This window comes from Bos grunniens, chromosome 29 (genome assembly GCF_055505025.1).
Source record: "Bos grunniens cultivar Pamir isolate PY7600 chromosome 29, Bosgru_T2T1.0, whole genome shotgun sequence".
In the NCBI taxonomy this organism is placed as follows: domain Eukaryota; kingdom Metazoa; phylum Chordata; class Mammalia; order Artiodactyla; family Bovidae; genus Bos; species Bos grunniens.
The window spans coordinates 5983795-6009326 of NC_141193.1; the positions used below are offsets into that span (position 1 = coordinate 5983795).

The 25532-nt window shown below is 41.8% G+C and overlaps 1 protein-coding gene and 1 non-coding gene across 16 annotated transcripts in view; one reads left to right on the forward strand and one right to left on the reverse strand.

Moving 5' to 3' along the window:
* KDM2A (lysine demethylase 2A) overlaps nucleotides 1-25532 on the reverse strand; it is a 91373-nt gene that overhangs the window by 12106 nt on the left and 53735 nt on the right. For 11 of the 15 annotated variants that reach the window (XR_015158089.1, XR_015158088.1, XR_015158087.1 and 8 more), the window contains 9 exons: nucleotides 23099-23277; nucleotides 19781-19887; nucleotides 19350-19443; nucleotides 18038-18191; nucleotides 17821-17936; nucleotides 14166-14292; nucleotides 11906-12300; nucleotides 1807-1890; nucleotides 134-403 (listed from right to left, as the gene is read on the reverse strand). Coding sequence is in view for 12 of the 15 variants with exons in the window: in XM_086385615.1 (XP_086241741.1) it covers nucleotides 134-403; nucleotides 1807-1890; nucleotides 11906-12300; nucleotides 14166-14292; nucleotides 17821-17936; nucleotides 18038-18191; nucleotides 19350-19443; nucleotides 19781-19887; nucleotides 23099-23277 (1526 nt within the window). In the remaining 3 variants the exon portion in view is untranslated. Of the gene's footprint in view, nucleotides 1-133; nucleotides 404-1806; nucleotides 1891-4092; nucleotides 4230-11905; nucleotides 12301-14165; nucleotides 14293-17820; nucleotides 17937-18037; nucleotides 18192-18365; nucleotides 18412-19349; nucleotides 19444-19780; nucleotides 19888-23098; nucleotides 23278-25532 lie in introns of those variants that run through there. The other 4 variants (XM_086385626.1, XM_086385625.1, XM_086385624.1 and 1 more) reach the window with 3 other exon arrangements.
* TRNAS-GGA (transfer RNA serine (anticodon GGA)) lies at nucleotides 11130-11201 on the forward strand. The gene has a single exon. It is a non-coding gene; the product is annotated as a tRNA-Ser (tRNA).

The following is a 25532-nucleotide window of genomic DNA, read 5'->3' on the forward strand; positions in this document are numbered from 1 at the left end:
GGCAAAATGAAAAAAGCCATAGACAGCAGAATCTTTTCTTTCCAGCTCTGCGGGTCTATACTATATGTATATTGCAGCCCCACCCCCGGCACCACACCCCTCCCCCATATTCTTTACCCAGCAGATCACTCACTGCCAAGCACTGCCGGAGAACACAGGACTGCTTCATGCGACCAGGCCCCCCAAACTTCTTCATGTCCCTGCAGTAGTGACAAACACCACACTCTCCCTGCACGCAGGCTTTGCATTTTCGACATCGCACTCGTCTCCGTCTGGCTCCAGACACGATGGGAGAAGCAGCGGCTGGGCGCACAGGTGTTAACCGCGGCGCTGGTTTCATAGTGTGAGGCTTTGTGATGGGGATAGTAGGAACCCGCACCTTTGGCCGGGTTGGGAATTTAAGCTGGAAAGAGAAAGCAGTGAGGACTGGAGTGGGCAGATGATGATATGGCCTGAGGGCAAATCGCCCACAGGCTGTTTTTGTAAACAAAATCTTATTGGCACAAAACCATGCTCATTTTTGTTTTGTCCATGGTGAAGTGGCAGAACTGAGAAACTGCAACAGATTGAATAGCCTGCAAAATTTAAAAAATTATCATCTTTATTACATTTATTACCTACACGTTATCTTCACAAAAAAAGTTTGCCAATCCCTTCAGACTACTTCAGCCACGTCCCTCTCACTCGGTTGATCTGCCCTTCCCTGAAGCTTTCTATGTGCCAAAGGCATTGCAGGGGCCCTCCAATATTTCCTTATCCTGAATATTATTACTCCGAATACACTTCTGAAGAAGACAGGAAACTGCTTGAAGGAGCAACAAGTCTTATTCTTTATTATTCTAATTCAACCCTACAGTTCTGGCACCTAGCAGACACTCCAATAACAGCTGAACATGAATGAATTTCTCAGGTATACGCTTATAATTTTAGCACCTGTATTTTACCTTGCCGGTGATCTTTTTAAGAACAAGGACTGTGTCTTCCACTTCTTTAACTTCCACTGCGCCTTAAACACTTTTTGGACACAAAACACTCAACAGCCAGGGCCAGAAAGGACTAACCTGCTTTGCGGCAGCCCCAGGTGGCCAAGCAGAAGCCAAGTGGGACAGAAGCACTGAGGAAGGAGGAAGTGCTTCTTCAAAGACATATTTTAGACACACACCTTTATATTTTGCCTAAATGTTCCTGGGATGTGATGGCTCTGCAAGTTGTAGCTGGGAAACAAAGAAGAGCCTAATTTATTTGCCAGACTCACAGCCAAGATCAGAATTCTAAGACTGATCTTGACAAAGGACAATATGGGATAGAATTATATAGGACCTGACTGAAGGGACATGAAAATTCATAAGCCACAATCTATTAACTAATGGGTAGCTGTTTTCGTCCCTTCTCAATTCAATACTGAAAAGTCCAAATCAAGGGGAACCTTCAGAGTGTGGTCTCACTCCAATGGAGAAACGTTCTAGCCTTTTAAATGTATATCTAATTATTTTAACTAATTTTACATCAGATCTATAAAAAGAATTGAGTCACTGGGGCAGAAGGATAGGAACCAATCCACTCTGGTGAACAAATGTACACGATGGCATCTGAACTTGGAGGCAGGTCTTCTAGTTTGACAGTCTGTTAAGAGAGTCACCTCCAAAGATAGCTTGACTGAAGAGTCAAAACAGAACTGAGTAATGATTTTCTGTCAGTTCACATTAATGCACCAAAACCTGTCTGCCTCTGGTTGTTCTTTTTCTTCCTGGAATGGTAATAGTTAGCCAGCAAAATGTTTCAGCGGCTTGAAGAATGGTTTCTTACCTTATCCCTTTTCGGCCACTGTACTATAGGGACTCCAGTGAGGGCTAACTTGGGATCACTGTTGGCAAGTTCCTCCAGCAAAACCTAAGGGTGAGACAGGAGAGAAGAGGGGAAGAAAAGACACAGTGAACAAAGAGTCAACCACTCCTAACAGCATCCAGACAGACTTAGCCTCAGTTCCCCTAAGCACCAAGGGGAAGAGCAGGCTGGCAACTTTCGACATTTTCCGTTCATATAGAGACCCGCTGCAAAACAGAAGATGGAAGAGAACTCAAACTATCAGGACTTTACATTGACCTTTGCTTCCAACCCTGCACTTTGTGTGCTCACTGTAACCAGGCTACCGTTGTCAAGTGTTGTCACATACTTCTATACATGACAGTAAAACTTTACATCAACTCTTCACTTTTCTATACCAGCTAACGAGTACCATCATATTTTAAAATAATTCCTTCATTCTGTCGACGTTATCAAATACCGACTGGCAAAAATAACAAAAAGGATTGGCTAATACGAATAACAGGGTCTTAACATCTTGATTTCAACCCAGGACTCCGTTCTTCGAAGGCCGATTAAAGAAATCTCATTCTCAAATCTCTCTCCCTCACACCCACATGCACACACACATGTACCCATATGCACACATGGTCACTTATTTGCCTTTATTCCTATAGAGGGGGCAGCAACAATCTCAGGGGCAATAGTTCTCATGCCTTTAGCCAATCCAGTTTGAATGCCTCGAGGAACAATTCTACAGTAAGAAACTGCCACTCAAGTGAGTCACACTGGTTATTATTTTGAAACAAATCTTTTATGTTTTAGACAGAAATTTCTCAGTCCCAAACCTTCTAGCACAATGAAATCTCTCCTCACCTGACCTCATGAGCCCTAAAGCAATGGCAACCACAAAACACCACCACCCCCACACACACAAATCCAGAAGACAAATCACACAATTCTTTCTGATTGCTTTAGATGTATACAGGATATCAACTGTTTCAAGAAAAAGTAAACTTTTGATCCTAGACAGGCCAGCATGCCTGGGCCATTTTAAATAATCATTCTCAGAATCCTGTGGGCTCTATGCCTAGAGACCAGGACTCTTGAAGCATGAAGCATTTCTCTACGAAGCTTTTTCATCCTTAACCTAAGGATCACGCTCCGGATCCAGAGCTGGGACTCAGAAAGACCCTTTAACTAGTACCCACGAAGCTCCTCCAGGATAAGTCCCTCTGCCAAGTCCCCCAGATGCCTCTCTCCCTCCCCCAAACTGATTTCCTCTGCAGACGTTTTATTTACTTCGAGTTGCTATGGCATCCTATTCTGGAGCCTCCCGTTAGCACCACACTGCGTAGGGGTGAAGAGGCGGGGTGCGGTGCCACGTGGGACCAGGCTCCGTCCCGCTCCCAATCTCCCTGGGGTGAGAAATTCAGGTCCATTCAAAATGTGTGCTAGGCAGTGCGAGTTCCCCTCCCCCACTTCGCACTGCTGCCGCGGAGTAGGACTCTGCCCATTTCCTCCGCCCCTAGAGCACTGAACTGTCCACAAACAGGGACTTTCCACTTTCAGCAAAACAGACTGCACAGAAAGATCCACAATTGTTCAAGAGTAGAACAGGGACCTAACTATCACCAAAAGCAGTCTACCTGCTAGATTTCTGTGGGGGACAAGGAAGGGTAGGTGGGTAAATTGTGTCTGTGTTGGGGCGGGGGTGGAGGGTGTGGGGTGTGGGGGCAGCTGTTCACAGAGGCACGACTCAGTTACTAGGGTCTGCGTGGGTGTGGAGGGAAATGCAGATTTCCTTCCAAGCCCTATTTCACTGGGGCCATACAACCAAGCACGCCCTGCTTTCATCAAAAAAGGCAGACTCCAGCTGAGGCCCTTCAAGAAACCATATAAAGAAGCCACCACCCTTCACCAGAGGGGGTTTGGGACAGGGAGTGGGGGTGGAGTGCGGAAAGGCTTACGCCTATCTAGCCTTCTGGCATGAGAGAATGTTCAAGCGCAAGCCCACACCCGCCACAGCCCAGGAAGGCGACGAGAACCGCGGGCGCCTGGGCGGAGAAGGGGAAGAGACTCCCAAAGGCAAACGACCCAATTCGAAAGCACATCCCACCGGGAGAGGGAACAAGTGCAGTGACGACGGCACCACCGATACCTCAGCACTATCCCGGACTCGCCGCCAGGCAGTTCTCCTGCCTCTCTGCCGCCGAGACTGGTCCCTGCAGTTCCACACACCACACACCCCAGACCAAGAGGGCTCTGCCGCCCGCCCGCCCATCTGACCTTGTGTTTCCCGTCCTCTGGAGCTGCCGAGGCTCTTGGATGAAGTTTCCCCAGCGTCTTTGTTTTGCTTTCTGTATTGGAAGTTGTGCTGAAGGAGTTAGGTGTTCTGCCTCTAGGAAAAATCCCAGTTTATTGAAAAAAAAATCTGAAATCTCCCAGGGCACTTAAGGCAGGGCAATCGGGCGATCACCTTTCAGGCTACCCGGAGGGAGCGGCGCGCAGCGCCCTGCGCTCCTTCTCGAGCCCCAGAGCTCAGCCGCGGCTTCCTGTGCCTGCGAACAATGCTGCTGCGTCACCCACATGCAGCTCCCAGAAATGCTTTGCAACGGAAGATGGCAGGAGGGGAGCCGAGCTCGAGTGAGCGAGCCAGCAGAGGGCCCAGCGTCCTGCGGCAGAGTCAGGAGGGGGCGTGCTGGGCAGCGCTCCCGGCGCGGCGATTGGAGGAGAGCCCGCCGGGAGGGAACCGCCGCCCCGCCCTCTCCCTCCCACCGCCCCGTCAGCGCTGGGGCAGAACCCAGGGCCGGCCCCCAGCGCTCTCGCCGGCGACTTCGGGAAGGCGCCAGCGGAGGGAAGGGAAGGCTTTAACCCGTGCCGAGTCGGGTCCCGCGTTGCAAAATCCTTGCCGCGGTCCACACCCCGGCCCTCAGGGTCACCTCCCTGTCACGGCCGCGCTCCCCCGGGCTGCGCACAGGGCTCTCCCCGTGCCCGGGCAGACAGCGAGTCGCCTGAAGTTCAGCCTCTGCAGCAGAGCCCGGCCCGGAGCCGAGCGCCTCTGGAGTTGCGTTCTCTCCCCACCGCCGGCCAGCTTCACCTGCCCCCGCTGCCCCTCCCCTAGGCCGGAATTCAGAACCAGCACACGTTTCCAGAAACACCTTGGGCATGACGCATACCCACCAACACGGAGGGGACCCGATACCATCCGTCTGTTCATCTCAGCTACTTCCACAACTGCGGCGGCCTCTGCCCCAGCCCACACCGTGAGAGCCGCCCCGCTGCGGGCGGCTCCCTCGTGACCAAGTGAGACCGGCTGAGGTGCACCCTCAGGAGCTTCACTCCCCTGCTTGGCATCAGGCACCGGGAACCTAACCGGGAACCTAGGACCAGCACCGCCTCCGACTCCACACCTGCCGCTCTCCTGGGGCCTCAGTTAACAGCGCGGACTCTGCCTCTCACCACTCCATCCTCAGGATACCAGCACCCTCGCACTCTTCCTATTCTTGTCGTTTGACATTGCCTGATGAAGCAACCAGTCTCCCATAAGGTCACACATCTTGGTGCCACTTTTGACAGCCACTCAAGTGACACGTGTCACCTACTCTGCACTCACCGATCCACAGTCAGGGTTAAACTCAGACTGAAGGAGCACTCTTTTCTCAGGCTTCAGCATTCAGTATATTGGGGCCAGATTTATGTAACTTTTAGACTCTAATAAATGTAACTTGGCTTTCTGGGAAATTACAGAAGTGGCTCTGAAATAAACACCTCAGGCCACTGAGAACCTAGCTCTTACCAATGGAAACATGCTTATTTATTCTAGCTTATTCCAGGACAGCTGTTTCGGTGAGTTTCTCCTGCACAGTCAAATGGCCGAGTAGGCTCTCTGAGGCCTGGGGCTCTGGTGCCAGGGGCAGCATGTTTGCTTCTGACATTAGTTTACCAAGGGAAGGAGAGACTTTTGTACTGTTCTGTGGAGCTCTTCCTGGAAATGTGTGAATGGTCATTCTAATCCTAAACTTGTACTTTTACGATTCAAGGACTCTCTGTAATTAGCCTATTATGTTAGAAAAACCTTCCTTAACATTGTGAGAGGTCCTCTTGGAAAATGCTTATTTAGGTCTTAGTGCTATCTAACCTAGAGGGATGATACAGTATGCTCAAATACTTAAGAGAAACAAGTTACTCCAAAACTAAACACAAGTCCAAGTTGTAGCAAGCACAAATTCTAGAGGCCACCAGGAAAGAACAAAAATCAGGGCACTAGGAAACTCATTTCAAGTAAGTTCCCAAATCACACATTATAAATAAGGCCCATTCTTTTTCTCCTTTTCATTCAGAATAAAAGGTAGGCAACAATGATGAGAATTAGTAAGAACATAACATTACATAATACAGGACTATATGAAACATTTTTAAAGAACTGTCTCTATTTTAATCTAGCTTTATATGCCTTGTAGGTGAGTTATTCAAAACTTTTTACTCAGTAATTATTACAAATATCAGTAAAAACTACAAATGAAGTTTTATTTATACAGATTCTTTTTTTCCCTCCTCATCTGGCTTGATGGATTAAAATCCAATTATACTGGGCTCTCTATCAGCTCTTCTCTTTGTTAGTGTCAGAATCACTCCCAAAGTGTCAGATGAAGGAACATTCCTGATTGGTGTTTCTGTATTTATTCACAACCGTAACTCTGCTTCAGTCCCATCATCCTCCTGAGGAGCTTCATATAAATTTTTAGATCATAGTTTAAAATAAAACGCTAGATAGACTCTTAGATAAGAGCAGCAGTAGCCAACTGTACCACAAAGGAAGAATTTCAAATTTATAAATTTAGAGCTTTTATCATTTAGATAATACTGTAGTCATCAGTCTGCATCATCTAACAGGCAAGGGTTTTAACCAGTTAACTAAAAAGAAGGGCGCCTCCTTCCCTCAGGACAGAATCTACCACCAGTCCTCAGGGTCAGGTCCAGCACCTGTAAACCTAGAAGTCAGTCACTCACTTTCTTAGCCCACTTAAAATGCCTGCTCCTCCACTGGACCTTAGTAGGCCCCCTGAGGTTTGGTCCACAGTATGTTTGCATATTTATACCAACACTAAGCCTGGTTCTTGGCAGAGAGCAGGCAGGGATTACTTACAGTAGTGAAATAAGTGAATTTCAAAGATTTGTATTTCACAACATCACCACTGAGGTAGATGTTACTTTATAGAGGAGAAAACGGGCTCTTATTGATCTAGTATCCTGCCCCACAGTCACATTTCTGCCAAGCGTATCAAAATGTCTTAGAGAAAATAGGAAAGTAGAAAAATACTCAAAAACTCTGAAATTGTTTCATTAACTGAGTTGGGCAGCCAGATGTATTGATATATTAAGTGCCTCTTTTTATACATATATTAAGAGTTGCTTTATTACCAAAATAAACAGAAAACAATAAAGTCTGATTAAAAATTCAGCCTTCCAGCTGATTCCCACCACCTTGCTATGACCCACGGTCAGTAAGGAGTTAACATTCCCACTCCAGGCCCTCTGTAATTTTAGCACATACAAACAAAGATACTTTTTTTTAAACACTAATGGGATTACACTATACACTATACATACTACTCCAGCTCCTGACTCTTTACTCAACATCTCTCAAGGACATGGCCTCTCAATTTTAGATCAGGAGTCAAGGTTACTTTATAACCCCTCCAAAACAGGACTTTATATACACTCATTACTTTCCCCCAACTGCCAATAAATCAACTTTTTTTAATGCCCCATATTTCATCTAATCCCCTTGCAACTCTGTATTATTCTTTCTTCAATACTGTAGAACATTTTTAGAAGCTTCAAAGCCCTTTAACCACATCACTAGATCTGCTTCTCCCAGGGAATATGTAATTATGGGTATCTCATCCCACCAATGTTCCTCTAACCTCTTTTCCTAGTTATTTGTGAGAGCCACATAGGCTACAACAAGAGACCCTTCCTCTCTCTTACAGGAAGGGTAAACTCTGGGCTTGCTTTAGTCCTTCGCTGCAGTGTAGCCTTCTGTGCTACCACAGCACCAAGTGCTCTGGCACTGCAGTCTCCAGCTGGGCAGTGATTCGGCACCCACCCGATCCAATGCTTTTTTCTTTTTGGTGGTGTTTAGGTTTTCAAAGTATTCAAGTCTGAAACTATTATCTAAAGCTCAAATTAAATATAACAGGTCCAATGTAGGAATAAGTAATCCATTTGATCTTAACTGAAAGTACTTGCAGAGCCAGTCTCTAAATCTTTTGTCTTCTGTCATCAGCTATATTTTGATATGGTATTGGGTAAACAAGGGAGAACTCAAACACTGCCAGTCTGTGCAGTCATCCTACTGGGCCACTCATTCTCTTACGACCTGGTCTCTATGCCACCTCTGTCTTACTGAGCAAAGGCACCCACGTTTTCCATGATTCCTGATAAATAGCAAGCTCTCTTAGGGCACCTGTCACAGTGTTAAGAGCTCTCTTTAGATGGCTCTTCTTAACTCATTCCCTTTCTTGCTGCCGCCTTTTACTCTGCCTAAAGTTTGACACAAATCTTTCTACATTTTCCCCTACTACTCTACCTCTATAAATATCTTTATTTAACTATATTAGTTTGGAGAAGGAAATGGCAACCCACTCCAGTGTTCTTGCCTGGAGAATCGCAGGGACGGCAGAGCCTGGTGAGCTGCCGTCTACGGGGTCGAACAGAGTCCGACACGACTGAAGCAACTTAGCAGCAACTATATTAGTTAAGAGATGTTGTTGTTCAGTCGCTAAGTTGTGTCCAACTTTTTGTGACCCCAGGCACTGCAGCATGCCAGGCTTCCCTGTCCTTCACTATCTCCCTGAGTTTGGTCAAATTAGTTAATAGTTTGTGTATTTCTATCATAACATTTGACCTGTACAACTGATTAGTGAATTATAATATGACTTCCTACAATTGAATTCAATGAAATAAAATCTATCTATAGACATCCCTTAGGATTAAAAAGATATTTCTCTTTTTCATAAATTAAAAATGCAGATCCCCAGGCCAAAAGAAGATTATTGAGAGATAAACTTATAAAACCTTCCTTCTTAGGGTTCCTAAAGGCAAGTTAGTAAGTCACCAAAGTCACGATTTCATGTTTTCCACATCCATGGCAGAAGAGCTAGGAAAAAGAAACTTGTGGACTTTCCTGGTGGTCCAGTGGTTAAGACTCCATGCTCTCAATGCAGGGGGCGCAGGTTCGATTCCTGGTCTGGTAATTAAGATCTCACATGCCACAAAGCACGGCCAATATAAAATTTGAAAAAAAGAAAGAAGAAACCTTGGGGAATTCCTTGGTGGCCTGGTGGTTACGATTTCAGACTTTCTCTGCCGTGACCTGGGGTCAGTGCCTGGTTAGGGAACTGAGATCATGCAAACCGTGTGGCCTGGCCAAAAAAAGACACAACCTTCTGTAGGAAAAAAAAAAAAAAAAAGATGCTATACTCAAACTCTCAGGAAAATATATATGTCCCATTGCAATGAAAAACAAAAAATATAGTGTCCTTTGTTCACTCAGGGGTGGGAAGTGAGTTTGGGAACTGGCTTGTGAATATGGGAAAGTACTGCTAACTTTGTTCTGGCGCACTGTACCAATCATCGACACAGGACCACACCTACCTGGAGCTTCGTTATTTCCTCCCATAAACAAGGCCACAATACCACCTGCCTTGTCTACAACGTTATAAAACTAAACTGTAAAAACAACTGCCTAGGTTCTATCAGTATGGAGAGGACCAAACTCACTAGGTTACCAATCCTTTCAGTCTCTTAAAGTTTTTATCATCTTGATGATGCATAAATAATAAGATATAGTTAGAATGTCAATTGAAGAAAGAAAAAAATAAAAAAAATTAGAAGTCTAGGTCTTAGCCCAGTCTTTGGAGTTCTTTCCTGAGGTATCTGGCAGAAGGTAGGGAGAACCTCGGCTGGTTGTTTAGTGGTAGCCAAGAAACACTTGTATAAGGATTAGGAATAAAAAAGTCATACTATGAGATATTTAGCCCATCTTCCTTAAGGTCACATAAAATTATTCCTTATAAATTCTTCTGTGGCTTAAAACAACATATACAAAAGGTTTTAAAAATAACATATTACAAATGGTTAACTAGCTTCCTAATACACATACCCATGCCCTGCGCTGAAGACGTAATTCCAAACAGTGATTTAAAGACTTTTTCGTGTTTGTATTAATGGTCACTTTTTTTTTTGCTACATATGGTGGCATGCGGGATCTTAGTTCTCTGACCAGGGACTGAACCCATGTCTCCTGCAGTGGAAGCTCAGTCTAAATCACTGGCCCTCTGGGGTAGCCCCCAATGGTTTCATATGAGATACATGAGGAAAGATTTACTAGAACTCTCTCCAGTTCAGACAGTTCCAATCTGGATTCCCTAAAAATAAATTCATTTCTTTGAGACCAATATATGAGGAGTGGGATGGACTCTGAAGATTACTAAGCACTAAAAAGCAGACATATTACTTTGCCAACAAAGGTCTGTCTAGTCAAAGCTATGGTTTTTCCAGTAGTCATGTACGGATGTGAGAGTTGGACTATAAAGAAAGCTGAGTGCTGAAGAACTGATGCTTTTGAACTGTGGTGTTGGAGAAGACTCTTGAGAGCCCCCTGGACACCAAGGAGACCCAACCAGTCCATCCTAAAGGAAATCAGTCCTGAATATTCATTGGAAGGACTGATGCTGAAGCTGAGACTCCAATACTTTGGCCACCTGATGTGAAGAACTGACTCATTTGAAAAAGACCCTGACGCTGGAAAAGATTGAAGGTGGGAGGAGTAGGGGATGAGAGAGGATGAGATGGTTGGATGGCATCATGACTCAATGGACATGAGTTTGAGTAAGCTCAGGGAGTTGGTGATGGACAGGGAAGCCTGGCATGCTGCAAGTGCATGGGGTCGCAAAGAGCCGGACACGACTGAGCGCCTGAACTCAACTGAATGCTGGGAGACTTACAGAGAAAGAAGAAAAATATACAACATGAAGAAACTCGATTTGGCAGTAAGATGAATTACATTTAAAATGACACTTTTCTCAGAAGTTGCCCTAATGTATTTAAGTCTTAATATAGATAAATTTGAAGCCCAGTTCAGTTCAGTTTTATGTTAAGAAATGTTACTTAGAACTTAAGTTACATTCCGATAAAGAGGCCTATTTCAGAACAAAAATGGCCAGTAAAATCTCTAGCAGTCTTATCCCAAGCACATTTGTTGTTGTCGTTCAGTTGCTAAGTCGTGTTCAACTCTTTACAACCCCATGGACTGGGCTTCCCTGGTGGCTCAGAGGTTAAAGCGTCTGCCTGGAATGCGGGAGACCCAGGTTCGATCCCTGGGTTGGGAAGATCCCCTGGAGAAGGAAATGGAAACCCACTCCAGTACTCCTGCCTGGAGAATCCCATGGAGGGAGGAGGCTGGTAGGCTACAGTCCATGGGGTCGCCAGTTGCTCAGTCGTGTCCGACTCTTGGCGACCCCATGGACTGCAGCACGCCAGGCCTCCCTGTTGATCACCAACTCCTGGAGTTTACCCAAACTCATGTCCTGGCATGCTGCAGTCCATGGGGTTGTAAAGAGTTGAACACGACTTAGCAACTGAACAACAACAAATGTGCTTGGGATAAGACTGCTAGAGATTTTACCGGCCATTTTTGTTCTGAAATAGGCCTCTTTATCAGAGTGTAACTTAAGTTCTAAGTAACATTTCTTAACATAAACATTTTTCTCAGGCTCACCCTTTTTCTAGGGTCAGCCTGAAATCTGCATTTTTAAGATTGGATTTAAATCCTAACTGAACATACAAATGTTCACATTTTCCTAATAGTGACCTAACCTCATTTTAGGAACTGAAACACTCACTGTACAGCCCAAGCACGCATGCGCGTGCACACACACACACACACACACACACACACACACACACTCTCACACTCTTAACTTCTTTCTGGTTGAACCAAGATCACCCCAAACTCCCGAATTTTCTCTCAGAATCCAGAAACTGACTGTCCTAGCCAGATTAGCAGCCTTTATGCAACACAATGAACCCTTACCTTCACATCAGCAATGAGAGCATCTTCGTCTTCTATCCCTGTAGGGACGCATTTCTTGTGCAGTGGCAGAGATTCCAATTTATCTACAAGGCAACGAAGGCCTTCAAGCTCAAAATGGGTCAGATGCACCTGTCGGTCCTTTCGGGGGCTACACTGGGAATCCCACACTTGGCCATTCTGGGAACCCCGGCTAGAGTCAGAGGATGAGTCCCCAGACAAAGTTTTCTTCAGACTTGGAAGACTTCGGCAGGTTTTGCCCAGTCCATCATAATCCAGGTTGACCCCATTGGCCACAGGGCTGGTGAGGACAGAACGTCTACTGCTCAAGCGCCGGGGCTCTCGGTCTACTGCTTCCTCGTCCCCGTTTCCAGACTCCAACCCATTTAACTCCAAATCTGCCAGTATGAAGAGAAAGTGTGGTATGAATGTGCCACTCGGCCATGTGATCAACAAGAGAAATAGGTAGTTATGGGAGGGGCCCTGAAGTTATAAACAACAAAGTCACCCCAGTTTAAAAACAGTCTTCCCTATTCCAACCCATTTATCTACTGCTGAAAATCAGTTACAGGTAAAAACAGGATCCTGAGTTAGTAGGACAACTGAGGCAACAGTCAATTGGATTTTTAAAGGATTGGGAAGGGTTCAGTCTTTAATAAACAGTGTGCTGAAAATAAGTTACCCATGAAAATAGCTGTACATGAGTTTCAAGTTCAAACTTAATTTAAGGATTATGATCTCATTATCTTTTAAAAGACTAGTACTAATATGAAGCACACTGCCTTCCCTGGTTGCTCAGTGGTAAAGAATCTGCCTGCCAATACAGGAGACACGGGTTCGATCCCTGGGTCAGGGAAGATCCCCTGGAGAAGGAAGTGGCAACCCACTCCAGTATTCTTGCCTGGAAAATTCCATTGACAGAGGAGCCTGGCAGGCTACAGTCCATGGAGTTGCAAAGAGTCAGACATGATTTAGTAACGAAACAACAAAAACATGAAGCACATATATTTAAAAACCACCTTTGTTCAAAATTTTGGCCATAAAATTAAGCTTTGGAATCAAAATCTTAGCAACATGGCTAATAAAATAACATGAATATTTTTTAAAGAAAGATTTTGATAGTCAAAACAAAAGAAAGTTTTGAAAGAAGAATTTTTAAATGTTAACTAGTCTTTTATTATGAAAGAAATAAATGCTGACTATTAATAATTTAGAAAATACAGGAAGGTGCAAAGAAGTAAGTCATCCTGTATTTTCCACCCTTGGAGAAACTCAACCGTGTGATGGATTGTCTTTCCATCTTTTTCTATACATATGTGTATAACTACAACTTGACATATTTTCAAACAAGATTAGGATCATGCTGTATATACAATTCTATATCTTGCTTTTACATATTGTTGAGCATGTTTTATTTTCAAATGACAACATCAATTATCCTCAGAGGAAATGCTAAGGCAAAAAGTATTTTGCTTACGTGACCACAGGATATGGCAGTGTTGGCTCCTCTTTATTTTCAAGGCATGGACTAGCCTAAAAATGTATAACTGAAACTACCTTGACATCCAATAAAATATTTCTCCAATGTAAGTTAGGGAGACATTAAAACTCAGAAGAATACACATTTTAGAATCTTACCAACATGATTTAAGTTGTAACATTCTCATTTATTAACTCTTAGATCATTAGCAAGTTTTTTAATTTCCTTGAACCTTGATGTCACCATTTGTAAAATATGGATGATATACACACCTCACAGGTAATAACAACTTAATGGATACAGACTGCTTAGTTTGGTGCCTGAAATACAGTAAGAGTAACTCTGATGATGCAATCCTAGTTTTTATTGTGCCAAAGACCATTCTTTACACAATAGAACATGTTAAGACTTTTTTCTGCCCATACAGAGCCGCTTGCAGTATCTTAGTTCCCCAACCAGGAACTGAACCTGGATCACGGCAGTGAAAGCACAGAGTCCTAACCACTGGACCATCAGGGAATTTCCAACTGATTACTTTCTTGAAGAGCAAAGTACTAACACCAGATGAGATCCAGAATATTTCATTTAGCCCTAATAATTCACATCTGGGTAGGAGATCAACTGTAACCATATTAACTTCAATGAATGGATTCGGTACTTCTAAGTAGATAAGTAAAAAGATAAACCATAAAAAAACAACTGGGGAATAGCCTTTGGAATATTCCTGGCCTTACCCTCAGTCCTGTGGAGTATCTTGAAAGTTCCTGTAGGTGGAACACTTACCCATGCTAAGAGACTCTTTCTGAAATTCCTTAGTTAGGTGAGAGCGGTTGGTTATGCAGTACACATAGCGCTCCAGCACGTACCAGCACATCTCGTAGTAGAATGGATAGCGGAACTTATTAGGAACCTAACACGGGAACAAAATAATGAGAAAGCCAAGCTAATAACAATTTTTCAGGAAAGAGAATAACAAACAATCACTCCAATAACTAGCCCAGGAAAATCTCTCTCTAGTTAACATGTAATCCTAGGTTGCCATGTGGAGCAAGAATTTAAGTGAATCTCTCAACTTAAAAACTGTTGGTCTTGGGAAATCATCAAAAAAGATAAGAGGTACTTGGAAAGACCATTTACAACTATCAAGAAGCTGTCTTGTTGAGTGGGAAAGCATCAAACAGAAGTTTTGAGGCAGAGAGTAAAATGTTAGTAAGGCACAATATACTTTCTGTACATATCAACCATTCTTGCCTGTACCTGAATCAGAAGGCCATGAAACAGAATATAATGGAAAATGTTTTTATTATGTCCTTACATACATAAAGGTACAATTAGAAATGCATTCCCAAGCTATATCTCATCTAGGACACTAGACTGAGTATTTCCTCCCACTACTAGCTCTCAGCTTGCCTGCTTCATAATACTCTACCAAGATGGTATGTCCGCAAATCAGGTTACTATTCCATGTGGCCTCATCAGCTGCTCTCTTTAGCTTTCTTCCATTCTTCCCCAAAACAGTATGAAATTATTCCAAGTGAATTATAGTAAAAATAACTGCCCTTTAGATTTATCATGGTCAGGGAACCTGCATATCAGCATGGATCAATCACCGAGCAAGATCAACCATGGAGATTATCTTAAATACAGGCATACCTCATTTTACTGTGCTTTACTTTACTGAGTTTCAGAGATATTGTGGCCTTTTTTTTTTTTTTTTAAATTGAAGGTTTGTAGCAATCCTGCATTTGTCAGATGATGACTAGCACTGTTTAGCAATAAAGTGTTTTCTTTTCCTGTTTTAACTCTTGTCTATCTTTATTGTTTGTTTTTTTAATCAATCATTTTTTAATTGGAGGATAACTGCTTTACAGAATTCTGTTGCAATAAAGCATTTTAAAATTAAAGTACATACTTTTTTTAAAAGCTACTGTACATTATGTATATAATGCTACTGTACATTAACAGACAAGTAATGTAAAAATAACTAACAGACTATGTATAATGTGAATACAACTTTTATATGCATTGGAAAAAGAAAAATACTGTGCTTCAATTTATGGTAATATTCACTTTATTGCAGTAGTACTGAACCAAACCTGCCAGATCTCTGAGGTATGCTTGTATATTCTGCCTGTCTTCTTTCAGAGAGGGCTTCTTTCAAAAGGATAAGGAAAACAATACTTTTAGGATTGATCTGAATATGTAACTCCTGAGAATGTTCCCACCTACTTTTCAAAGCTCCATGTCAGGCAATCTTTTCAAATCGAGGAGACTCAGATGGACATCCCTTTTCAAAACCCTTCACTAGGTCACAGGGCATCACTGGGGAATAAGATCACTTTCCTCATTGCAAGGCAGGAGAGACATGTACTTTTCATTAGCTTTCCAATGCAAAGGGGCTTTAGGCTCTGAATCTTAGTCTCTGATGCCACTACAGCTTCAACAACTAGAAGAGGTTTCTCCTCCCTTGTTTGAAAATAAAATAAATTTACTTCTGGTACACCAGGAGGGAACACAAGAATTAACAGATACTTGATCCCCCCTAAATTAAACATAATACACTGCACTTCTCTGTTTGCCTTTTAAGTTTTAAAAAATAAAATAAAGTAAAATAAAATATAAAATGGGCATTACACTTTTAATTTTTCACTTGGAACTCAAGAGACTGAACTAATAATAGCCAGGACATCATACACCCAAACTACCCCGTTACATTTTACCTATGCTGCTAGATACCCAGAGCACACAATTTCTAAGGCTGGGCTGGAATTCTTGAAAAAAAAGTTTTTAATATTCATTATAAAATTATTGAACCTTTAAGCACTATCAATAGACTTACCAATGCTCAATTCAAATAGTCTATTTCTATACCGGCATGGCAAAAGTAACTAACATATTGCATTAAATTTATAACATATTTTATATTTCTTTACTAAAGCATTCTCTACATATTCTCTTTTACGTTAAACTTTGTTAAGTTTAAAGAAGTTGGTAACATAATAAATGTATGTCAGGTTGGTACTGGCAATGTAAAAGCTTGGGTGTGGAAAGCAAAAAAAAAAAAAAAAAAAAGCCTCTGTGGACATGTGTAGAGGACCCAGTGAAATTTCATGGAAACACAGAGAGTTCCTTATTTGGAAGGAAAGAATTAAGACATATTTAGGAAAAATGGAATAGTATGTCAGATACTGAAATTTGACATTTTCTGATAAACAAAGTCTAGGAAAATCAGATAGACAAACCAAGATTAGTTATTACCAGTTTAACAGTCTGCAGGAGACTTTTCCATGAAGAGTTAAGGTGCTCATTTTACCTACAGTATTAAATATATATCCTCCCTTTCTTCCCTCAAACTGAGCAAACAATTAAGCAATGGACATAATGGCAATTTTTAGCCAAAAAAGCAAATGCTTTTTAAAAATATTTTCAGATTGAATCTTACACCAAGGTAGATGGTATTACTGCAAAATGATTTTGAGTTAAATAAGAGTATTTTACTATGAAATTATGTGATTTTTCTCTTTTAAAAATTTTAACTATTTTTACTGTTACTTTAACTTCCAATTTACTAAACTACTATTATATCTTCTGTAGTTTCACTACTTTTAACAAACAAGCTATAAAATTCTATAAAATTCAAGCACTGTATCGTCTCTTAATTCTAACAGGGCAATCTCTATAACTCCGACAGCAACAATCTTGTCTCTTATGTATAATATTTATGTAATAGGTAGCTCTAACCAAAATACATGTTTCAAAACAGGCACCAAAATGATTAACTGATCATTAGTCAGTAACCATTCCTTCTAAAAATTATGAATTCATTAATTATTTTTAAATTTTTAATCCTGAAAACTTTCAAATCCACCAAGTTTATAGAGCAGTACCACTAAGACTTTCAGAGCTCTTCCATGATTCATCAATCATTAACATATCACACTTTTAAATGGTAGGGGGTAAGGCAGAATCTAACTAAAAGAGAATTTTGTGACATAAGAAAATTGTATGAAATCAAATTTCAGTGTCCATAAATACAATTGTATTATATTTGAGCCATCCTCACTTGTTTAAATGCTTCTTTCTACAAGGCAGAGTAAGTGCTTGTGACAGATACTGTATGGCCCACAATGCCTAAAATATTTACTATCTGGTTCTTTACAAAAAAGTTTGTCAACTCTTGCCTTAAGGTATCTACTGCATGTAACTTTTCCCCTATATATCCTGGATGATTTATCAGCTATGTAACACCCTGTGAAAAACTGACAAAATAAGACACACAAATCATTTTCTGTAAAGTTTAATTCTCTCATGGAACCCCAGTTGAGAAAGGCGGTGTACACATTTATATGTTAAAGTAAATAGTTTGAGTGTTACACAGTAAGCAGAGTAAAAATAGATATATGAAACATCTTCACATTTAATTCTTACAGTTACTTACCCGTGTTCGATCTTCAATGTTGTATATCTTTAACTGCATGGGGATATTGAAGCTATGCAAAAAATTGCCTCCAAACACCAAGGTGTCTGTAGGAGTATACACAGCATGAATCCAGCCTAGGAGAAAGGGAACGGAGGGCAGAGGCTATAAGCACTCACTGTAGTGTGGCTCCCTCAGAGGTTAGAGTAGACGACTCACTTTTTTCCATCTTGCTTACCTGAGGGAATGACGAAGGTATAGCCCTGCTTGAGCTCAATGCGTTGGCAATCTGATACCCGGTCACCCAGAAAGATGTCTCCCTGTTTCCCTGACAGCAGCCAATTCTCGTACAGCTCCAGGTTGTGGGCTGTAGGGGGGATGAGCCAGAAGACCTGTGAGTTAAAAAACTTCAGTCTGTTAACAGCCATTGACATGACCCAGTCGTCTCCCTCAACTGATAAAACAGGTACAAAGTTAAGACCAACAGGTAGAAGAGAAGCAAGCAATCCTCCCAGCCTACAGAACTTGACCATTTGGGAAATTCTAGAGGCCTCAGGGAAGTAGACCTTTTCTGTCCTCCACTTGATCAAACAGCATTAGGGCTTCCCTGGGGTTTGATTGTAGAACCCGGAACCTATACAGGACTTGGAGAGAAGGAGGGCATTAAGCTTGTCACCTAGGCAGTCCCTTCCTTGCCCCTAGCTGGCTGGCCTCAGTTAGTTAGGTATACAATATCTTCAAAAGACAGGCCTGGGTTGCTCGATTCCAAGATCAAAAGGACAAAACTCAGGACACCATCTAAATAGATTTAAAGTAAACAAAGTGACTCTGGATTTGGAGATATAGCTGTTCTAATTCAGCCCTCACATTTTAAAAGCATCATCTGTTTTCATTCCAGTTCTACTTTTCTCTCATAAATGCTTTTACTTCTTAACAAGAAAAAAAGGATCACAATAAGAGTATAATACTATAAACCTCTGGTATTAATTCTACATTTCCATTCTCATACAGCATTCAGAAGCACTCTCAGAAGCTGGAATATAAGGCTTTATGAATGAGGATAGTCTTTAAAAATCTATTTATATCCCCATACAGGACTTAAAGGCTTCCTCTGGCTACATTTCAGACCAATGTCGCTATATAGGGAAAAGTGGTCTGGGACCCAGTTGACTGATTTCATTGTCAATCTAGCCCCACTTTGTGTTCCCTTCTACTATTTACTATACTTCCACATAGAGAAGTTATCTTTTCCTCTTAAAACCACTTCCTTGCCTTCATTTGGAGAATTCTGCTTTGGGAATTTATAAACAGGACTGTTGAAGTTTACTAAGTACTGGTGCCAATATTGGCAAAAGGAAAATGGGCTAGATAGATACCAATTTCTACTGGATTCTAGCCAAGAAAGTCAACTTAGTCTATGATTCTCTCCAGATTCGTGTATGTGTATCTCCTAATAGACTAGTTTTCAGGGTATATGAAGCATGCATGAACTGAAGCTAAGTCATATAACCGGCTTCAGATTCCAAGCCCCATCACAACTGTGACCATACCTTTCCCCCTTGATGGATATGATACCAAACAGAGGTACCACCGAAGTCCACATGGAAGTCAGTATAGCAGCCTCGAACACTCATCAGACAGTACCTGACCCAAAAAAAGCAGTAGAGTTAGTGCACTGATGAGAAAAAGGAGACTTCCCACCACAATGCCACACTCTCCCCTGTGTACTCCCCTCCATCTTCCACCTGATATGAACTCCCAGCTGATGAGAGGAATGCAATCTCAAGTCATCATAGTATCAGAAGAAAAGTTTGTTTTCCTTTATGTTACCATGGCTATGGGGCTCTTACATACACTCTTCCTTTGGAACTAAACTCGACTGTCTTGGGACATGAAGCAAGGTTGCTAAGGGAGGACCCATTCCTTGCTATCACTCTGGTCTCCCACAGCACACTGAGGAAATGCAGGGTAAGCCACTTACTTCTGCACTTTAGGATACTGCATCTCCAAGATGGCATTTGTTGATTCAGTCTGACTTTCTTTCAAATGCCTTGGCCACATATTGTCTACCCAGTCAATGAAATCCACCTTTAAAAGGAGGAAGAACGTTTAGGTTGGGATTAAAGAGAAAGCTAAAGTCAAGAAAAACAGAAATTCTCAAAACACATACTGAAAGACTACAATTTAACTTCCAGCAAGCTAACAATCTTCTGTTAAATTCGGGGTCAACAGGCAAACATTATAGATATAATTATTAAGTGAAAATAAAGACTAATGGTTCCACGAGCATGATCACAAAGATAGCACTAATCAAAACAAAGTCATTAAAAAAAAAAGTCATTAAATGATGCAGTAGTACCCAATAAAACCCTCTGTGTGGCAGACTGGCATAACCAGCTATACTGACGGGGGTGGGGGTTGAAGGGTGGAGATAAAAGGCACTGTCTGGAAGATTCCTGTAAACTTATTGAAAGACAAACTGCTACAAGAGCCAAGATACCAAACATTTAAGAAAAGGAAAGGAGAGGGGAGGAGGAAAGGAAAGGGGAGGAGAAAAGAATTCCATAGGGATTTTCAGCCTTATATGAGCAATGTGCTACAGAACCTACTGGGTTAGGAATCAGAGTTCCAGGTCTATCACGTTTTCTCAAGATCTTTTGTGAGGCTCTGGAACTTATCTGTAAAATGAGGATAATTACCTCAAAGGAATATTGTGAGGATTACATGTAAAAACATGTTAAAATTTTTTGAAATAATGTTATCAGAGTTTAGGAATCTGGTTTTTTCCTTTGGCCACACCATGCAGCATGGGGAACTTCCCCCACTAGGGACTGAACCCATGCCCTCTGCAACGGAAGCATGGAGTCTTAACCACTGGATCACCAGGAAGTCCAGGAACCTGTTTTAAATAATATGTGCTGAAAGAAATGAGAAATGAAAACAGTATGAACTTCTTTAAACACTTTACACTGAATTGTAACATGTCCTATATCTTCAAATGTCTGCACCCAACCACTGAACTCCAAGAAACAGTCTTAAGTAGCTAAGTGTGAGTCAAACAACCATGGATTCAGCAAAGCACTGGTGCTACAGATGTCTAACTTATGGCTATAAAAAAGATGTATCTGGTAAGCTGTATAACTTATGTCTGTATATACTTCATCATTTATTTCCTTACAACATATATCTAGATGCTGCCGCATCACTTCAGTCGTGTCTGACTCTGTGCAACCCCAGAGACGGCAGCCCACCAGGCTTCCCCATCCCTGGGATTCTCTAGGCAAGAACACTGGAGTGGGTTGCCATTTCCTTCTCCATTGCGTGAAAGTGAAGTCGCTCAGTCGTGTCCGACTCTATCGACCCCATGGACTGCAGCCTACCAGGCTCCTCCATCCATGGGATTTTCTAGGCAAAATTACTGGAGTGAGGTGCCATTGCCTTCTCCGATATATCTAGATAAATGCATACAATCTGTGTGTAATGATATAGGCGAATATCGAGTGGATACTCAGATGTAAACCGCGAGTTTTTGGAAGGGGTCACTGATGACATGCAAGTTTAAATAAGCAAGTGAGGAACAACTATGAAGATTCACTTTCTGGCCCATTTCAAAGAATTTCCACTCAGGGATCCAACAGCTTTAACCAAGCATCCACTGGGCCTAGGAACACTGACTGAGCTCCAGGTTTCTTTCTTCTCATCAAACAAAACCTAATTTCTGCTCTCTTAGTGTAGTGGCCAGGATCTCTCATCTCCTGGAACTGTCCTTTGGAAAGCCTTTACCAGAATAAAGGATAACTGACTTGTTCAATATACTTACTCTTAAGTTCTTATGTCTGGACAGGAACAGGAAAAATTAGGAACATATGAGTATTTTTTTGTTAAGTGTTCACTCAGAGACAGTTGGATTTTTCTGGCTAGAGTTCTCACCTGCAGCAGTAAGTCATTCTCTATCCTCTTTCTGTTTGATATTATTGGGTATCATCTGACTACCAAAAGAATACTGTAGTAAGGTGTTCATACCTCCTTCTTAGGTTACTCTTTAGGCTCTGGATAGGCCTTTTGCTAAATGGTTACATCCGTTTGAGAACAAGTCTCCAGGACGGATAATCAGCAGTTTCTACCTGTTCTGTACCAATACAGGGCCAAACTGGGACATAATCAAATCACATACTGCAAAAACAGCTCATCGCCTTCCATGAACTAATTTCCCCATCACCAAACAAACTTGCACATTGTATCTGCTACTTCTTCATCTACTTCTAAGTTACTGCTGGAATGAGAGCAGAAGCCATCTCTCTCCTCTAGACAGAATCTCACTTCATGCTACCACCCAAAATGGACAGTTCAAAGTTGCCCAGCTCACTCTCCTTGCACCTACTTTTGCACATACTATTCCTCCTGCCTGGGATTCTGGTCTTTCTTCTCTGCCTCACTTCTTGTTTCATGTCAAGATTGGAGATCTCTTTACATCACACTGACAGAACATTTTCCCTTGGTCTGTACATACCAATGTGTTAGTGGTAATAATGCAACAATCTAGTAAGTTGAAGGTACGTATGTATACGTATATATAAACATTATTATAACAAATTAACCACATTTTAACTTTAAAAGTCAAAGGGTACAATTAGGATAATTTAAATGAAGATGGGATAAAACACTGAGACTTTAAAATAATGTTTAAAATATTAGTACATTCCAAATTCCATTGCTCCAGATGGAATACTTGACTCAAGTGAGTTCTGAGAGAGGAATAAAAGTGGTCCAAAAATGACTAAGTATATTTTAAAAGTGAAACCAATCCCCCTCAAGGAAAGGATCTTGTAGATAGCCACTTTCATGAGAGAGGTTAAATCAGTATCTACCTCAGGAAAGTTAAGCACCAAAAACTAACTTCCCCCCATGCTGGGTTGTCAATCTGTTACTACTAATCATCCAACAGCATCTACTCACCTGCCTCTAAATCATTTTTCTCCCAAGCACCTCTACAAGTATAAACCTACAGGATAGAAATTTACTAGGCAAACTTCCTATTTACAGTTCTTATCAGAGTGAATTTTAAGACTCTTCCCCATTACATGCAAGTGACAAAGTTCCAAAATTATCAGAATGGCCTCTCCCTATAACATAATCAAGTGATGTTGGAAATGATGACCCCTCGAATAATACAAGTTAAATACAAGTTAAATTTTCTTGTTCATCTTCATCTTCATCCTGGTATGTTTAAGAACTTCTCCCAGTGTATAAACAACCCTCCTGGTGACAAAGACAATGTGGAGACAACGATTAGACTAACCGTGGAGGGCCTCTGCACCATGTTCTCCAGCCTGGTGTGGCTAAACTCTAAGCTGATGACATTATAGAGTTTTTCTCGCTCCTCCTCTGGGGTCTCATAGTAGCGTGTCCACTGAGCCATGGTCATTTCAATGCCTTTCTGTGTGTTCACATCCATGACATCCACCATACGACGACTCCCTGCCATGAAAGACGCACTCATCATTTCTACTGAGCCACTGATATCCTTAAATATATTAAGAATATAAGATACAAATGAAAGTAAACAAACTATCCTTTTTCCCTTACAGTATTCAGCAATAAATAGACAGGAAATAATTGTCACTTGAAAGAGGTAATCAACAGAAAATCAAATCAGAAAGAATGAGAATGACAATGATTAATACTAAAAACAATAATCACTCCCTATGGCATGTTTACTACATGGTCAGGCGTTGAATCTTTATTCAATATCTCAATCCTAACAATTTTAAGTACTAAGTACCATTCATAGATGATAAATTTCGTACATTCCATAAATATTTACTGAATGATAAAGACATCTTAATGGACACAAGATTCTCAACCAACTGTAATAACCACAACAGAAGGCAGAATGCCAAAGAGGCAGCATAAAATAGCAGGGGGAGAAAAAACAGCCTCAGAGTCAAAGAGACCTAAGTTTAAATCTCAGCTCTAATATTATTTAGGCAAGTTATTTAGTTTTTCTAAACCTTAATATTTTCTTCTATAACTTGGGAATAATATCACCTTGTGGGCCAATGTGAGGATTTAGTCAATGAAGTAAAATGTTTGACATAAAATAGATGCTAATTAATTAAACGGTAGTAAAAATGAAAAATCAAAAGACAAAAATTGTTTTAACTAGACTGATCGGAGAAGGCTTTTAGAAAAAGAGAGGGAAGAGGAGACATTTGAGTTGGGCCTGGAGGACTAAACAGAATTTCAGCAAGATTCAACAGTGTGAATTGCAAGCAGAGGTAATAGCATAAGAGAAGATATGGAGAGGCAGTCCAGCTGAAAAGTTAAGAAAATAGTGGTCAAGGAGGTACAGGCCTGGGAGGCCTGGCGTGCTGTGATTCATGGAGTCGCAAAGAGTCGGACACGACTGAGCGACTGAACTGAACTGAACATATGATTCTGATGCAAGTCATCTGTGGACTATAAACCCATGAGAATGCCTGACCAATAGAGAAAAGCTGTGGTGGCCCATTAACTTATGGATCCAAAGAATTACTTCCTGGAGGTCATTAGGAAAAAAAAGTCAAGTAACAGACCAATAGGTACTCTACTATTAGGTTTTCTGAAGCCCCCTGAGAACCCTGCCTTGTGAAGAGTAACTACTAAACAGATTTCCTGAGTATCTACTACACCCCAGAGACTGTGCTGAGTAATAGGAAATACACAGTGACAGGAGGAAAAGCGAAATCTAACACAAAAACATGTAGGGGAGTGAAAAATACAGGGATTTAGAGAACCTTCCTCTACCTCGGACATTCACCTCTTGGATAAACAGTTTTTCAGTTGTCTAAAAAAAGCCCTCAAGTGGCCAATAGACAGTACTGCAATACTTCATTTCAAAGGGGAAGCTGGCACTGAAGCTTCAGCACAGAGGACAAGGCACAACGGAAGCCCAAAGCACCTTTCGTTTCACGTTCTGTTAGAAACATTTCTAAAACATTTTTATCCACTTTACTGCCTTATCATGTATATGAGAGTAACCATCTCTGAATTCCTGAGGATCCTGGCATGTCTCAGGGCCACACTGAACACCAATGATGAGCAGATGGTAAAAGATTTGCCTGCAATGTGGGAGACCAGGGTTCGATCCTTGAGTTGGGAAGAGCCCTTGGAGAAGGGAACAGCAACCCACTCCAGTATTCTGGCCTGGAAAATCCCTGGAGCCTGGCAGGCTACAGTCCATGGGGTTGCAAAGAGTCTGACATGACTGAGTGACTTTCATAAGTGACACCAGAAGTTTCCTTCTTTAATTATACTGCTCTAATTTGCTTTTTTCCCCCTAAATTTTGAATATAATGAAATACAAATCTGACTAAAGACTCAAGTTAACCAATCACTGATGAAGAGATATTTTAATGTATTTACTTCGCAGTTTATGAAGTTTCAAACCTTAGCCATGTTACCAAATGTCAGTTAAGTCAGTCAGTTCAGTCGCTCAGTCTTTTCGACCCCATCAACCACAGCACGCCAGGCCTCCCTGTCCATCACCAACTCCCAGAGTTGACTCAGACTCACGTCCATCGAGTCAGTGATGCCATCCAGCCATCTCATCCTCTGTCGTCCCCTTCTCCTCCTGCCCCCAATTCCTCCCGGCATCAGAGTCTTTTCCAATGAGTCAACTCTTCGCATGAAATGGCCAAAGTACTGGAGTTTCAGCTTTAGCATCATTCCTTCCAAAGAACATCCAGGACTGA